This window comes from Centruroides sculpturatus, unplaced genomic scaffold (genome assembly GCF_000671375.1).
Source record: "Centruroides sculpturatus isolate CEXI.00-Female unplaced genomic scaffold, Cexi_2.0 scaffold676, whole genome shotgun sequence".
NCBI lineage: Eukaryota > Metazoa > Arthropoda > Arachnida > Scorpiones > Buthidae > Centruroides > Centruroides sculpturatus.
The window spans coordinates 394394-412016 of NW_019384987.1; the positions used below are offsets into that span (position 1 = coordinate 394394).

The 17623-nt window shown below is 31.1% G+C and overlaps 1 protein-coding gene across 1 annotated transcript in view; it reads left to right on the forward strand.

Moving 5' to 3' along the window:
* LOC111632935 (RB1-inducible coiled-coil protein 1-like) overlaps positions 1-16032 on the forward strand; it is a 210015-nt gene extending 193983 nt beyond the window's left edge. Inside the window, exons 30-31 of the mRNA XM_023377452.1 lie at positions 4264-4334; positions 13132-16032. Coding sequence (XP_023233220.1) covers positions 4264-4334; positions 13132-13356 — 296 coding nt within the window. The 3' untranslated portion in view covers positions 13357-16032. The remainder of the gene's footprint in view (positions 1-4263; positions 4335-13131) is intronic.
* The last annotated feature ends 1591 nt before the right edge of the window (positions 16033-17623 follow it).

A 17623-nucleotide genomic window follows, 5' to 3' on the forward strand; every position in this document is an offset into this window, starting at 1 on the left:
TCAATAAACAGTTTTGATAATTCTGAAAAGGTATGAGTAATTAAAATAGCTCTTGATTTTTACACACTTGTCTCTTGTTGCAAGGTTATAAATCCAGAGGGATGTATATGTTTTAAAAATAAACACCCTGGAGTTTAATTGAGGAAATACGATACTATTTAAAAGTAAATTTGTTAAATAAAAAAGTATCAAGTAACAAATTCATAATTTTTCAATAAATGCCAAAAAATTTTAAAACATCTAAATTAATCAAATAAAAATAGTAGATGAAATAGATAATTATAAAAATCAATAAAAAATGTATTAATTTAATATGAAATTCCTTTGAAAAATATGTTAAAATATTGAGGTAGATGTATACATGTAATGCTTAAGAAAAATGGCAAGTTTGTGACAACCTATTATCATCTGTTGCAGTACCACTTGGCAGTTTTTAAAAGTAGACATCAATCCAACTCTGGTGGCATTCACAGTATATTACTACTGCAGTTTTGACAGCAACTACAGTAGAGCATCGATTATCCGACCCCCAATTAACCGTCACATCAGTTAACCGACCGTTCTAGTCGGCAAATTTCAAATGTCCATTAGTGATATAGCCAAATATTGTAGTGACTGTCTTGACTACTTTAATNCAATGCAGAAATTTTACTGAACTAGTAGATTACACTGCTGAATTTATTACTACAGAAAATGAATTCAAAAACTTTCATGTCAGTGCAGTATATAGCATTGTACAGTCTTTAGTAATACCACCAATGTATGGTATTTATCAACTACAGTACTATAATACATGATATTACAAAGACTTCCAGATATCAAAAACACTTGTTAATTATAATTTTTCTACTGTCAGTAAGTTTTAAATTGCTATACAATTTTTCAAAAAATTTGTCTGAGCTATACAAAGTCTGAGTTGGCTAGGTTCAAGCTAACAGGGATTTACTGTATATATAATTTTATTTTATTTTTAATCTAGCTATATATGCATAGCTAGATAATTTTATATAAAAGTTTGTTATTGAAAATATTTTTATTGGTATGTAATTTTAGTTTGCTTAAGAGTTGCTGTATATGCTTGATTTAAAATTTTGATTTTTATGGATATGATGCTGGATTGTTTGTTCTGAAAACATACATCCTAAACCAGGCTTTGAGAAAGTGTAAATAAATTATTTTCTGTTTAGTTACAATAGTGATAGTCATGAAATAAATAAATAAAATTAATGTTAATATTATTTATTAGTAATCAATTTATGTACTATTTTATTTATTACAATTGATAATTAATTTATTGAATATTAAAAACAATTATATTTTCTATTCTTGTAATCAAAACAAAATCAGTTACAATTAACAACTAAAAATATTATAATAAAAATATCATATTCCCTCAATTAAACCCTGGGATTTAAATAAACTTCAATTTTTGAATATAGGGTAATGTAGTTTAGAGTGACAGGTAAGAAATTTAACTAAAATTCTACTGCTTCAAAATTGTCTAAAGTTAGACAGCACTTTCCATTCCAAGGTACATGGGGACATTTTTTGAAATAAAATTATAAATGTCAAATACTGAACGTAGTCATGATCAAGTTCATAAACGAAGAGCTTATCAGCTGAAGGGTAATTAGGAAAATTCAAACTGAAGATGGCAAGATTAAACTAGAAGATGATAGTCAAAATCTGATTCCAACAATGATATCGAAATGGACATGAATAACATAAGAACTGAATCAGATGCTGAATTAGGTCAACTATGAAAACAGTAATTATTTCAAATGTTATAGCTATAACCTATAAGTACAGTCAATAAACAGTTTTGATAATTCTGAAAAGGTATGAGTAATTAAAATAGCTCTTGATTTTTACACACTTGTCTCTTGTTGCAAGGTTATAAATCCAGAGGGATGTATATGTTTTAAAAATAAACACCCTGGAGTTTAATTGAGGAAATACGATACTATTTAAAAGTAAATTTGTTAAATAAAAAAGTATCAAGTAACAAATTCATAATTTTTCAATAAATGCCAAAAAATTTTAAAACATCTAAATTAATCAAATAAAAATAGTAGATGAAATAGATAATTATAAAAATCAATAAAAAATGTATTAATTTAATATGAAATTCCTTTGAAAAATATGTTAAAATATTGAGGTAGATGTATACATGTAATGCTTAAGAAAAATGGCAAGTTTGTGACAACCTATTATCATCTGTTGCAGTACCACTTGGCAGTTTTTAAAAGTAGACATCAATCCAACTCTGGTGGCATTCACAGTATATTACTACTGCAGTTTTGACAGCAACTACAGTAGAGCATCGATTATCCGACCCCCAATTAACCGTCACATCAGTTAACCGACCGTTCTAGTCGGCAAATTTCAAATGTCCATTAGTGATATAGCCAAATATTGTAGTGACTGTCTTGACTACTTTAATATTATTTTTGTTAAATTTTTGCGTGTTTTAGCTGGCAACACGGCTCGACCATAGAAGGGAGGCCAGTATTTAAACGATAATTAATTTTCTAATTATGAGTGGTTGTTTGTTTTATGAGCAATAAAATAATTTTAAAATAATTTTTAATGATACAATAGCGACGATTATTATTTTTTAAAAAAAATTGTTAGGCTTAACATCGATGAAAATTCAATGCAAAGTTGGTTAATAGCGATATACTAATTACATGGGATATCCTAATATACTATACTAATAATGTATTTTTTTTTCATTCTTTTCGGTTATCCAATTTTTTCAGTTATCCGACCAACCTGAATCCCCAATTGAGTCAGATAATCGATGCTCTACTGTAATAGCATTAATTGATTGCTTAATAAGATATGTTATTTTGAATTAATACATGATCTGAATGTATTAATTCAAATTGAGATGTACTGAAAAATTTTACAGGCCATCCTAATGTAGAAAACTTGGAAAGAGTTCATTAAACATTTATTAATTCCTTTTCTTATCAAAATAAGAAAAAAATTTAAATGAGTTTTGCAATAGTTTTTCTCCATCTTGAATATCTGTCAAGTCTGTATTAAAAAACAAAATGACTTGCCATGTGTGGCTGCTCTTCCAAGATACTATTTATAGTATTGCAATTTTGATTTGATAGTCTCTTTTCCTTTCTATACCACTCATATACATCCCCCTTTATAATTGTGAACTGAAAGCATATTGCCATATATTGATTAATAATTGGAATGATTTGAACAGATAATTCATTTGACAGCTATGGTTTATTTTTATTTTAGAAAATTTTTCTATTAAATAAATTAATCTGTAGATTAATATACTTATATACAATAGATTATTCATATAGAACTTAATATTAATTATTTCTTTTTTTACTATATTTTCATCTTGTAATAAATATTAGAAACATTAATCTGGGGGTTAGTTAATGGTTTCAAAATTGACAGCTTATGTTTATGTTGATTTTTTTTCTTCATAAATATTTGTGGTTATCTTTTATTATTTGAATTACCATAAATTCATAATATATTGCTAATTGGAAAAATGTATTTAATGAAAACCATTTTAATAAAAAATAAGAATGAGAAAATAAATATTTATATTATATAAATATTATATTGTATATAAATATTTATTTTCTCAATGATGAAGTACTAGAATAAATTTTTAGGAAAAATTTAGTTTTTATTAGATTATATGAGTTGTTATAAATATTCACACAATCTCTAATTATTCAATCCTCAACAAAATGATTCATGAAACAATTGAACTTTTCAAAAAAATTTTTACAATGGTTTTTAGTCATTGTTTTATTAAAATGTTTAATAAATAACTTTTAATTTAAAGTAAAATATTTATACTTTGTTTTCATTCATGTCAAAAATTTGTTCAATAATTTTATGATTCGTATTATCAGTTATTAGTATCAGATAATATATGAAATAATTTATGTAAGCATTGATTTTCTTATGTGAAAATAAATTTATACATTTAATTATTGCTTTAGCATATTTTTAAGTCTGGAATTATAGTAATTTTAGAGTTGAAAAAAATTAAATTACAAATTTGAGTGAAATATATTTATTTTGAAAAAAAAAGAGAGAGAGAGAAATTAAAATTTGAATTGCTAATTTTCTAAATTTTAAAAATTGTCAATTAAATTTAAATTTAAAAGTAATCATAAATTGATTTTATGAACAACCAAAATGTATCTGTAATATATGTTTAATTGCAGTTTGTTTCACAATAAAATTAATGAAGTATGTTGTATTTTGCAGTTTCTGATGAAAATCGAAGGTCATGGGCATTAGCTGAAGTTATTGAAAAAGAATATTGTTTAGCAAAAAAGGCAAGTTAGTTTTTAAAAATATTAGTTATATGTTTGAAAAACATGGTGATCATTGCTATGTATTAAAATAGAATGTCAATTATCTGAAATAATTGGGGTAGAACAATTTTGGATAACTAATCACATTCTGTAGGAGATTAAAAAGATATTATAATTTGATTAAAAAAATTGGATATTTTTACTTTATTTAAGGAACTTAATTTTAATTCTAGTACCATAATAAAAAAGGTTAAGGCATAGAAATTTAAGTCACCAAATAATGAGAAAGAACAAAAACATTGTCTAATTATTAAAAACAAACACTAGTCTTTCACTGCTATCTACAATGTAGTCTTACTGATAAAGCATTGAATTCAAAATAAAAAATATCTAACAGTAAATTTAATATTAAATAAAAGACAGTACTATAACTGTAATAAATAATTGATTTTCAAAAAAAACGTAAAAATTATTTTACTTTGTTTTACACTAGTATTGATAAGGAGATAGCTCAATAGTGGGCCTACAATTGTACAGATGATTGCTGACAATTGTTATTGACATAAAAACTTTAATTTTTGGAATAAGTATTGTCTGAATTTGATTTTCAGATAATTGATGATTTGTATTTAAATAAAAACACTTCATAGACCTTGTTTCTAAAGTCTGACTTTTAATTATTTTAACTTGCTATGATAATACACAAACATAAGCTAATTAGGAAAGTAATCATACTTTCTAATTCTTGTATCATATAGCAATGATTTAAATAAATTACATTATATGATGACATATGAACTCTTGATTTACAGTAGTTTTGTTTTTGCCATTATATCATGACTAATTTGACAAACAACTAAAAGAACAAATTTGAAGTTTCAGATGCTTGTTTTACATTACTATGGTAAACTAGGTAAATTAATATCATAGGTACTTCCTATGATATTAATTTCTGATGATTTTATATCATCTACTTTACATTAGTAAATGCACACATACCTAATACAGTAAAGACTTCAACGTCTGAAAATTGTGATGTGATGTCACATTTTCTTGTTGCTTTTAAAAATGTAAGCATTGGAATTGATAAGAAATCACTTTTATTTTCCAGAGGTAAAAATCATGTTGGGTAGTGTAATTTAAGATGAACTGGAAATAGTCTGTAAATATTTTCAACTCAAAAAATTAATAGTGATAACACAGATATCTGTCATTTGTGTTGTATATGAGAGTAATATTAGAATCAGCATACCAGATATATATATATATGTTTTGTAGAATTACTTCAGTTAAAAATAAAAATTAAGTAATCATTAATATAATCTTTATGCATAAATAAAAATTCACATGATGTTTAAAAAATACATTATATACTATATTTTCTGTAATAATCATCCATGTCAGTATTCTTCTAGTAGTAATAACTTATCTAAATTGTAACATGAGATAAACTGCACAGGACCTAAATAACAGTATATTAATGGTGTTCAATATTATCAGATATTAGATATAATATTTTCCAATATTGAAGTCAGAAAAATGAATACTGGCTAATATCATTGGTAATGTTTGTAAATATTGATAATGCCTGATATCAGTAGTTCAAGTACTTCATTCAAATTATTGGGCTGCAATTTGAAAAAAATTGTAGATCTATAAATTCCCATTGTCATCTGTCTCTTTCCTTAATCTTAAGAATGGACTTAGATAGATGAAAGTCAAGACCTGATATGGAAGGCTAGGGACAGGAAGCCCTGATTAATTGTATATGAATTTCTGGTTTGCATTGGAAGTCATGTTTAACTCCATTCAGAAGAAAATTTTTGAATTAAAATAGATAGAAGACCAGTAGGATACTATTGCTAACAGGAAAAGTATGACATACAGGGGCAAGAAACTACTAAAATATTGGGAACTTTGTGACAAAGAATTACAGCCCAGCATTATGATGTCACAATAAATAATTGGTTGTTTTATATGTCTTTGTCATGTTGTTCTAATTTTAACTAGTTTTACATTAATTGTTATGTGAGTTTTATGTCTCTTGGAATCATCTTGGAATATTTTTTTACTCCAATAATTTCCCACCAAAATGAAAAAAAAAGAATCACCCACTGGGAAATTATTACATGAAATACAGTAATTGTTAAATAGGGGCCATCCACAAATTATGTAAAGTATTTTGGGTGGGTGGGGGTCAAGGATTTCTTACTCGGGTAGGGAGGTAATAGATCTCATCTTACAAAATATTCTTATTTTTATTTTTTGATATCATTGCGTGGTGACGTTTTGAATTTGGCTTCAATTTGTTGGTTTCTATTAAGAACACTTGTTGTCTCGTGTGACGTGATAGAGTAATAATGCTAGCAGATTCATGCTCCACACATTTTTTGTCATGGGAGAAAGACCGTGTGGTGATTTCTCTCTTGTTTTTTATTAGAATAAGTGCACCACTCCTATGGGTGTATAACACTAAGAATGTATAAACCAAAATACATGATACAAAGTAAACATAAAATTATTCGGCTTTTAGTGAAAACTAAAATGTAAAACTAGAAATTATAAATTATAAATACAGTAGAGCGTCGATTTTCCGAAAGTCAATCATCCGAAAGAATTCCAGTCGGCAAATTTAAATTTTCGGCAGTGCTGTGGCGCTTCAATTTTTGGCTATGTCTTGGGCTACTCAAATATTTTACGTTTTTGATACTAAATTAACATCTGAAGTATAATTTTTTATTGTTTTTATATTTTTCAATATATTTATTTTGTTTGTACAAAATAAAAAAATAATTTTTAACGATACAATAGCCTTTGTTAGGCTTAACATCGACGAAAATTCAACGCGAAGCGACACGCAACGGAGAAAAATTTCAACATTGGATACGTTAAACTATTTTTTCATACATAAATCGGTTATCCGAAATATCAGTTATACGAACAACCCCAGTCCCCAATTGATTCGGAAAATTGACGCTCTACTGTAGTCTTTTCTTCCATATTTTTTTTTAGCATAATCGTAAAAAGCATCAAACAGTGGTTTCTGAATAAGCTTATCGATTGGACATGGCCACCTGAAACTAAGCGTAAAAATCTCTAATTTCAGAATAAGTCTATCTTGATCGTGAATTGGACAATGATAGATCATATGGTCAACGGTGTCTAGGTTTTCTGTAGAGCAAAAGCAAGAAGCAGTTTCTGCCCAGTTATACATTGCCAGGTATCTTCTAAAATTACCATGCACAGTAAGTAGTTGAGCAGTAGCAAACGTTAAATCTCTAAGTGGTGATGAGAACCTACATTCAACACTAGGAAAATAAAGTCTTGTTATTCTACCAGTTTTACTGCTCAACTACTTTTACTGATTCCACTTTGGCATAGCATTGTCATGAATATAATTTTTAAGGCTGCTACGTGAGAGAGGGATGCAAGTGTAGTCCAAATTAATGTCCTTTGCAGCTGACTTAGCCTCAAAATTGGCTTTTTCATTTCCTAGTATGCCAGTATGGCCAGAAACAAATATAAAAGTTATCTTATTTACAAGATTTTTAATATGGTGCTGGATATACATGATTTTATTGCTATTGCAATTGGGATTTAATAGAGCTTTTAGGACAGACTGAGAATCACTGTAAATGTTGATAGAGTTTTGTTTGGTAGTGAAGTGGCCCATTGAACAGCTTGGTAGTCAGTATCATCTTCAGCTTGATAGATTGAGATATGTAGGAGGTATCTTTACCTTCTAACATATTTTTGGCAAAATATGTCAGTTTGGTGGAAGATGGAAGATAGATACTTGAGCCGACAAGAAGGGAGTTTTTGGACCCATCTGTGTAGATATTAATGTCTGTATGATTATCCTTGAAGGAAGCAGATAAACCTTGTTTACAGGATGATGATCAGAGATAGTATGGTAATTGCAATGTGGTAGCATATGAACAGCCATAGATAGGAGTAAAGATCATTGTTGAGCCTTGATGTTTGTAGTTCTGATGTAGTAGTTCAGAACCTTTTCTACAATACATAGTGGCAAAGGAAGGAGCTCTTCTAATATCAGAGAGGCGTTAGTAAAAACAGTTCTGCAGCACTTTGAAATTCTGAGGGTAAACTGGCTTTGAAGAGAGAGTAATTTACTTGCTACTAAATTTTTACTAGTTACATGACCACAGCTAGAGGCTGCGTAAAGTAGCATTGGTTGTATTGCCCCATTATATAGAGTGTTATAAGCTTTATTATTATTTAGTCCCCAGGTACACCTAGCACATTTTAGCAGCATATAGTTTATTTTCTTGGTCTTAGCTAAGATGTAATCAATATGGCAATAGAATTGGTTTCTCTCTATTCTCTCTTGTTTTATTTTGTATGATGTTTCTGTTTACATGTGCACTAACTAGTCGATCTGGCAAAGTTTTTTTGCGTCTTTTATGAAAATTAAAATTAATATAAAAATAAATATTACGACATTTAATAATAATAATAACTCTCCCATGGTCACCACCTGGTCATGGTGGGAGAGCCCAGTAATTTTACTGATCCATAGGGCAATGCAGTCTGGAGCACAAGCTCCTGGTAGGGACACCCATGCCAGTAAGGCCTATGGGGAGAAATGAAGCTAAGAGTGATCACACCCACATTCTGTGGAAATAATTATTATGGTAGTAATCAGATCAAAGTGTGATACTGGCTCGGATGTCGCCTGGGTTAACAAGATCCACGTTCGTGGGTTAGGCAGAGGCTCATGTTTGAAAAGTAGGCCGCAGTCTCCCTTGGTTACCAGTGGCGAAAGCAGCACAGGCCCAAACATGGCTACTGCAATACCCTCAACAAATATGAGGAATCAACCTAGCCTTGGTGTTTCTGTGGCAATGCATCCACAGACCACAAAGGCTGGAAAACCACACCAACAGATGAAATGGACAACAGAAATGAACGAGTTTATCATCCGTACTTACTACACCATCACAAGACTCGAAACAAACATGACAGCATACAGACAACAACTACACCATAGATTCACACAACAATATCCTCACCTCATTGTCACCGAACAAAGGGTTGTTGATCAGAAAAGAACAATTATACACAACAACCTTATCCCACAAACAACACTTGAACTTATCAAACAACAGGTTGCTGATCAAATACATCAACAGACAGAAACATTTAACATTAATGAAGATCACGTAACCTGTCAGGATAATCCAGCAACAAGCACTGATTACAGCACACACACAACAAGTACCACTAATGATACTGCAGGCACTTCCCCATCCATCACTGATAACATAGACATAGAATTAGTTAATACGCTCTCACTTATATTTCAGGAAACACTCATTAAATATACTGGTACAGATCCCACACAAAGACCACGAATACCAAAAATCAACACGTCAAAGGCAGTAGGAAAAACACTAGATTATGTAAACACTCACTTACTACCAAACTACATTCATTCAATTTCTACACTCTCAGACATTCATACATTAGTTTATGCTGGGGCAGTCACAGTAGTAACACACCATGGACTGAAAATACACTCACAGACAGACACACACAAAACACAATTCTATCACAAGCCTGCCTGGCAGAGAAGAATAGAAACACAAATAAATGACATTAGACAGCAATTAGGCAGGCTGACACAATACACTAAAAACAACATAACACCCAAATTAAAGAAACAACTCAAAAACATTTTCAAGAAAATTAAAACACACACAAAACATGAACATCACAACACACACATTACAGAATACATCGATACACTAAAACAAAAACTCGCAGCCAAAGCACGTAGACTCAAACGATACAAAACATGTACACTACGAAAACAACAAAATAAATTATTCACAAACAATGAAAAACTTTTCTACAGACAAATCAGTACCAAAACAAACACTGATACACAGCACAGTGGCACACCAACAGAAGAAGAACTCACAACTTATTGGTCTTCTCTTTGGTCCAATGCTGTTACACACAATGCTGATGCAGGCTGGATCAAGGAGGAGAACAGAAACTTGCACAACATACCAACTATGCCCTGTGCTGAAATAAATGTAAACGACATTTGCTACTCTGTTAACAGAACACACAACTGGAAGACACCTGGTATAGACAACATTCACAATTTCTAGTACAAAAAGTTTACATCACTGCACCAGGAACTAGCCAAACATCTAACACACATCATCATCAATCCACAAGACATGCCAAAATTTCTTACTCAGGGCATCACCTACATGAAACCTAAAAACAACACCACCACAGACCCCACACAATACAGACCAATTACATGTCTTCCAACACTCTACAAATTATTGACATCCTGTATCACAAACAAAATATACAAACATGTTGAAGAACACAACATTCTTACAGAACAACAAAAAGGTTGCCGTAGAAATCACAGCGGATGCAAAGAACAGTTACTCATAGATTCAGTCATTCTACGGCAAGCACACAAACAACATAGAAACATACACATGGCATATATAGACTACAGAAAAGCATTTGACAGTGTTCCACACAGTTGGCTGCTACATATTCTACACATGTACAAAATACATCCATCACTCATTGCATTCTTCCAAAACACTATGCAGTACTGGAGAACAACACTACATCTCAGGTTAGTAACACTTCCATACAAACAAACTAAATATTCATTAGGCGAGGAATTTTTCAAGGAGATTCCTTGAGTCCTCTCTTGTTCTGCCTAGCCCTGAATCCATTATCCAACATGTTAAACAACATGCAATATGGCTACAATATCAGGCATGAAAAAACAACACAGTTTACGCTGTCACATCTCATGTACATGGACGACATAAAACTCAATGCATCCACACAGAAACAACTTCATCAACTCCTACAAATCACACATTCATACACCACGGACATAGAAATGGAGTTTGGCTTAGACAAATCAAAAAACTTCACATAGAAAAAGGAGTCCTGAAGAAAGAAGATTTTGCACTTGGAAATGGAGAAGTTATTGAATCCATGGAAGAGGGTGAGTTCTACAAGTATTTAGGATTCCAACAGGCCAAACTAACAGAACATACACAAATAAAGCAAATATTAATTAAAGAATACCAAAGTAGGTTAAACGCTATTCTCAGAACACAGTTAAAGCAATAAACACATATGTCGTCCCAGTACTCACATACTCTTTTGGAGTTATACATTGGACTCACACAGATCTTGAGCAACTCCAAAGGAAAACAACAAGAACACTTACTAAGCATAAACAACATCATCCTAAATCCGTCACAGAAAGATTAACCCTTCCACGTAAAGCCAGCGGACGTGGCCTGATTGACATAGTTAACCTTCACTACAAACAAATACAGTCAGTGTGAGAGTTTTTCTACAGGAAACAAGAAACATCACAATTACATAAAGCAGTAACTCTAGCAGACTCAAATAGCACACCATTAAACTTACACTCACAACACACAGACATGACACAACACACAAAAAGCATAGATACCATCAAGCAGTCGTGGGCTCAAAAGGCACTCCATGGCAGGCATCCTTATAACCTGGCCCAGGATTTTGTTGACAAAACTGCGTGAAACAGCTGGTTAGATCGGGGATGCCTCTTTGGAGAGATGGAAGGATTCATGATTGCCATACAGATCAGGTCATAAATACTAAAAACTACAGAAAACACATATTCAAAGATACAACACTCACAAATGATACGTGTAGAAAATGTCACATTATGCCAGAAACTATACAACACATTACATCTGGGTGCAAGCTCTTGACACAGACAGATTATTTACACAGACACAATCAAGTAGCAAATATAATACACCAAGAGCTTGCAAAGAAACACAAATTGGTAGACATCTATGAACCATACTACAAGTATATTCCACAAACAGTATTGGAAAACATGCACAAAATGTACTACGACAAGCCATAATTACAGATAAAACAATTTACCTCAACAGACCATACATCACACTCATTGACAAACACAATAAAATCACATACATTATAGACATAGCCATTCCAAACACTTACAATGTATAAAACACATACACTGAAAAAATTAGCAAGTACACAGATCTTGCCCAGGAAATAAGGCATCTGTGGAGGTTGGAAAGGGTGTTTATTGTACCTGTCATTCTCTCCTGTACAGGTGTGATACCACACACACTACACAAAAGCCTGGAAACATTACAATTGAATAGAAATACATACATCACATTACAGAAGGCCATTATATTGAATACATGCCATATTGCTAGGAAATTCCTGAATACAGACACTGACACACTTATTTAATTTTAGTTTTGTTTTGGTTGCTATGCCTTGACTCTGGTCCGGCATAGTACACAGCCATCGGTGTAAGCAGAGTATAACCCACTAAACCCAACATAATAATAATTAAAAAATAAAGTCTCTAAAATAAATTGTTCATTTGAATTCATTAAATTTTTATATATTTAAATTTGTTCACATAAAAGTCTTTTATAAATAATAGTACATATTAATTAACTAATTAATAATTATATATTATGGACCTAAGGTTTTTAGGATTTCATTAAAAAAACTTTTTGGTTAAAATCTTTTTATAAAATCATGCCAAAATATTACGTAAGATAGTGAAGGGGAGAGGATCAAAGAAATTATTACGGTTTCTTACACGGGTGGGTGGGGTCTAGAATGGCTGTAATCGCCCTTATGTAATTTATGGACGGCCCCATAGTGCTGTTTAAATTAAATTAAATTTAATTTTAAATAATTTTTCATAAAGCAAAAATTAAAGTAAATAAAATTTAAAAATTTCTATTTGCAGCCTCATAATCGCTACAAGGTACCAGTTGGAACTCGTTTTTATCGAGTTAAAGCTAAACCCTGGGACAAAGAAATGGCCATCAGACGTCAGCATCAAAGGAGGAGTAGTAGTGCTGGGAGTAGAGGAGCTCCAGTGTTAGATTCTCCTCACTCCTCTGCATCATCTGGAGATGCAGGATATACTGGATCATCATCGTCATCCACAATGTCAGCTTCAGTGATTTAATGGAAATCACTTGAAATTTACATAAAAGTGCCTCTTAAAATTACTTATGGTTCAACCAATAAACAGTTTTCATAAGAACTCTTGGTTTAGTATGTGGAATTATAAATTTATTTTAGAGCTGTAATTATAGTTAAAAAGAATTAATTTAGATTAAAGGAGGATAGTTTTACAGTTTTTTCTACTTTTTTAGGAAAATTAGCAAATAAATATGATTTTTTCCCCCCTCCTTTTAATGGAGAACATCAGCAATTTTATTTTTAGAATCTTCATTGCATGACTGTACTAATTTGTAAATAATCTGTACATATAAATATTGCAACAACGAAATTTATAGATTGTGTTATATGATATAATAGAATTCTATTGAATACATAAACCTGCCACAAATACCCTATATGTATTATAAATGTCTAACATTCTCTTATTCTTTCACAAGAGAAATATATATATTATATATATACAATATAATAAGTCTTTAACTGCAGTTTAATATATGTAAAGATGTTCTGTTTATGAAAAATAAATTATTTTATTCATCTAGTTAATAACATTGAGAATGACATTTTGATTAATGTTTTCTTTTAAAAAAAAAAAGCTTTTAGATATGTAAATAAATGCCATATTTGAACAGAAATAGCACATCTTTTATTGCAATGTTGTAAAATGTTTAGCAAATTTTTATGCTATCTATGAAATCAATTTTAATATTTTATATCTATCAACAAGTTAGAATTAATGCTTTTGTATACAATTTACCAATTGTATTGTGAATTGTTTTTAGTAACCCATAAATGTACAGAATTTTACCGTTAGCTAACAAATAAAGTATTTTCTTTTCTTCGCCCTATATATATTATTCTTAATTACACAAAAATAGCCAGTAACAAGGAAATACAACCCCTGATCAAAAGTATGGGATATTGTTTACTTTGCAGTATGTCATTTAATTCAGCTTAAATTTTGTTAAAAATTAATTATTTATTTAACATCTTTGTTTCTTAAATTTTGTATATAATTGCTTTCATCTCTTTTCTGTTGTTACTTGCACAAGACTGCAAATAAAGTTTCAAAACAAACATGCTCAACACTTGAGCAACATTAGACAAAAATATGGAATATAGTAATTACAGAGATATAAGTATGGAATAAAGTAAATTAATACAGTGTGGGACCACCTTTGGCCTTTATACTGCTTTAATACTTCTCAGTATTGAAGTGACTAATTTTCCACATAAGTCTGCAGATATTTCTGCTCAACTGGTTCAAATAGCACACTTCAATTCAAAAGAAACAGGCTTCATTGTTCAAACAACAAAGTCTGTTTCCTTTTTCAAACCAGTTTCTTTAAAACATTCCACGTATTCTCTATTGGATTTAAATCTGGACTGTTTGGTGACCAATCTAAACACGAAATGTTATTGTTTAGGAACTATTGGCATACTGATTTAGCACAGTAGGAATATGGATTCCTACTGTGCTAAAACATTGTCATTTTGATAGATAAAGTCAGTCACCAAAGTGCTCCTCTTCTGTTTTTTGCATAAAATTGTCTAAAATTTCCAAGTAAACTTCTGCATTCACTTTAGTGTTGACAATCTGTCCTGTTGCAATCATCGTACCCCAAATCATAACTCCATTGAAAATTTTGTTTTTGAAAGAAGATAGAAACTTTTCATTGGGTTTTCTCCAAACTTTACTACCATTCTTATCTCCGTATCCCATGAACGTATGTGACTCATCAGTGAACATAACTTGTTTCCAATGCATCAAATCCCAATTCTGGTATGGTTTTTCCCACTGCAGATGTAGATTTTTATACATCTCAGTCAGATATGTTTCTGCTTTGCTCTTCTTGATATGTAGCCATGTTCATTTAACTTTCTAAGGGTTGATTTTTTAGATACATCTGTACCAGCTTCTTTCCATTCAGCATTCATCTTTCTGAATGACTTAAATCTCATCAAAATCGTTAAAGGAGTTAGATTTCTTTCTTCTTGTTCATAATTCTTCTTGTACATAATTACACAAGGGAGTCCACATCAATGCTAATTGGAGACAGTTCTTTGTCTTTTATATTTAAAATTTCAGACACTGCACTTTGTGTACATTGTATGTGTTTTGCAATTATCTGCTGCTTTTCACCATGCTTGTAATATGAAATTATCAACTGTTTCTTTGCATCACTCAATTCTTGTGTTTTTGGCAGAGTTTTAGAATGCAAACATTGAATCTGCATACTGTAATTGTGCTTAATCTTGAAATGTGATATGCAATAATAGTGTTATTAAATTAATTTTAATATGGAACATGCCCATCATATTCTAAACTTTTGTCCCTGCTATGCTAGCATTTCATATTTTTGTTTCTACTTTTGATTAGTAAATGAATCATCAGTTTTATGCATTATAAAAAATGTATTTCATTTTAGCACATGTTTATGCAAATATGTCTTTTAAATATTTTTTTTAAAACTTGCCTTTGAAATATTGTGATGCAGGAATTTATAGCATTATTCCATACTTTTTACCAGGGGTTGTAATAGGTGCTGGGGTTAATGAAAATCCTCTTAATCACTAATAACTATCATTTAACAGTGACTATTTATTTATTATAGACCATGTACGATGGCAAATTTTCACTACATCATTAACTTATTTAATCTACATTGAACTCTATTACTTAAAGAACATTTTTCATTTGTTCCATTTACCATTATATAGTTAGCTAAATGATAAATGACAGAAAATTCCTGTATCAATTAGTTCTGATGTTTGTATTCAAAATCAAGGATCAGAAGTTACAGTTAGAAATTAACCAATGAACATTTGCATACTAAAAGTAAAGTGAATGGTAATTGGCTAACTTCTAAATCTCGATCCTCAGTAATGAATGCAGCCATGAGTGATAAGAGTTTAACTCTGGGTTGGATCTGAAGAATTATTCTTGAGTAAATGGTGAGATTCATCTCTCATTTGATTGACCCCAGTCAATTTTACTGAATCTAAAATCAATATAATATTTGTTTTTTTTAGTATGAAAAAATAAAATTAAAAAAAATCATTAATAAACTGAAAAGTTTAATAAAATTCAATTGATTTGGTTATGGATTGAAAAAATGGCAAGCACAAAAGATTTCTGTATCATTAAGAATTTTAATGAAAGCCTTTATTTTTTTTTGTGTGTTGTTTTAACTTTACCCTGTGGACACTCCTTTTAAATCATACTCATTATGGATTTGGCCAGATCCACAATCAGGCAGCTGGGTGGTGTCCAGGATCTGACATACTTGGGACAGACCACTCAAAAAAAATTCCTGGTGTTGTTGCCTGGATTTGATCCCAGGTTCCTGAGAGTGGTAGGCTGATGTCTTAACTGCCTTGGCCATCATGTAGCAATATCAAACTGCTCAGTTGCTGAGCATGAGCATGATATAAACTATGCTTTTGTCCACTTTGGGTGTTCTTGTGAACTAGGACTTGTTATACTGAGGGAAGAGAACACACCATTTCCAATTAAGATATATTGTAATGTAAAGTCCTAGTTCACAAGAATTCAAAGTTGACACAAGCATAATATAAGTATAAGGGGCAGTCAAATGAAAACGAGACAGATGGGAAAAAAGTAAGTAAACTGTTTATTATTTCAAAAGTAATTGCCATAACTGTTAATACATTTATCCCACTGTGAGACAAGACGGTCAATGCCTTCATAGAAAAATGTTTGTGGTTGCCTACAGAACCACGATTGTACTCAGGCTTTGCACCTTTTCATCCGAAGCAAATTGATGACCATGAATGTTTCTTTGGGGCTCCAAAAATATGGAAATCACATGGGAAGAAATCGGGACTGTATGGAGGATGTGTAAGGGTTTCCCAGCAAAGTCAAAACAACCTTGGTAACATGTGGACAGGCATTATCCTGCAACAGAATGATGATGTCTGTCAACATTCCTAGGTGTTTGGATTTGATGGCATGCTTCAATTTTTGCAAAGTTTCCATGTACCACTGTGCATTAATTGTGACACAGTGTTCCAAAAAGTCAATGAGCAACGGGCCTCTATAGTGATGTCGGACGCACACGACTCGCCGACCTCACTTCGAGCACTAACAGACAAATGGCACAGCGGTGAACATTCACGCTGTTCCTTCCTGATTCCCAATAGAGGGCACTTCTATACACACACCTACCTGCATTACCAACTTCCATGCCACACTTGTTATATAGTCTGTCTCGTTTTCATTTGACTGCTCCTTATAATTAAGAAGC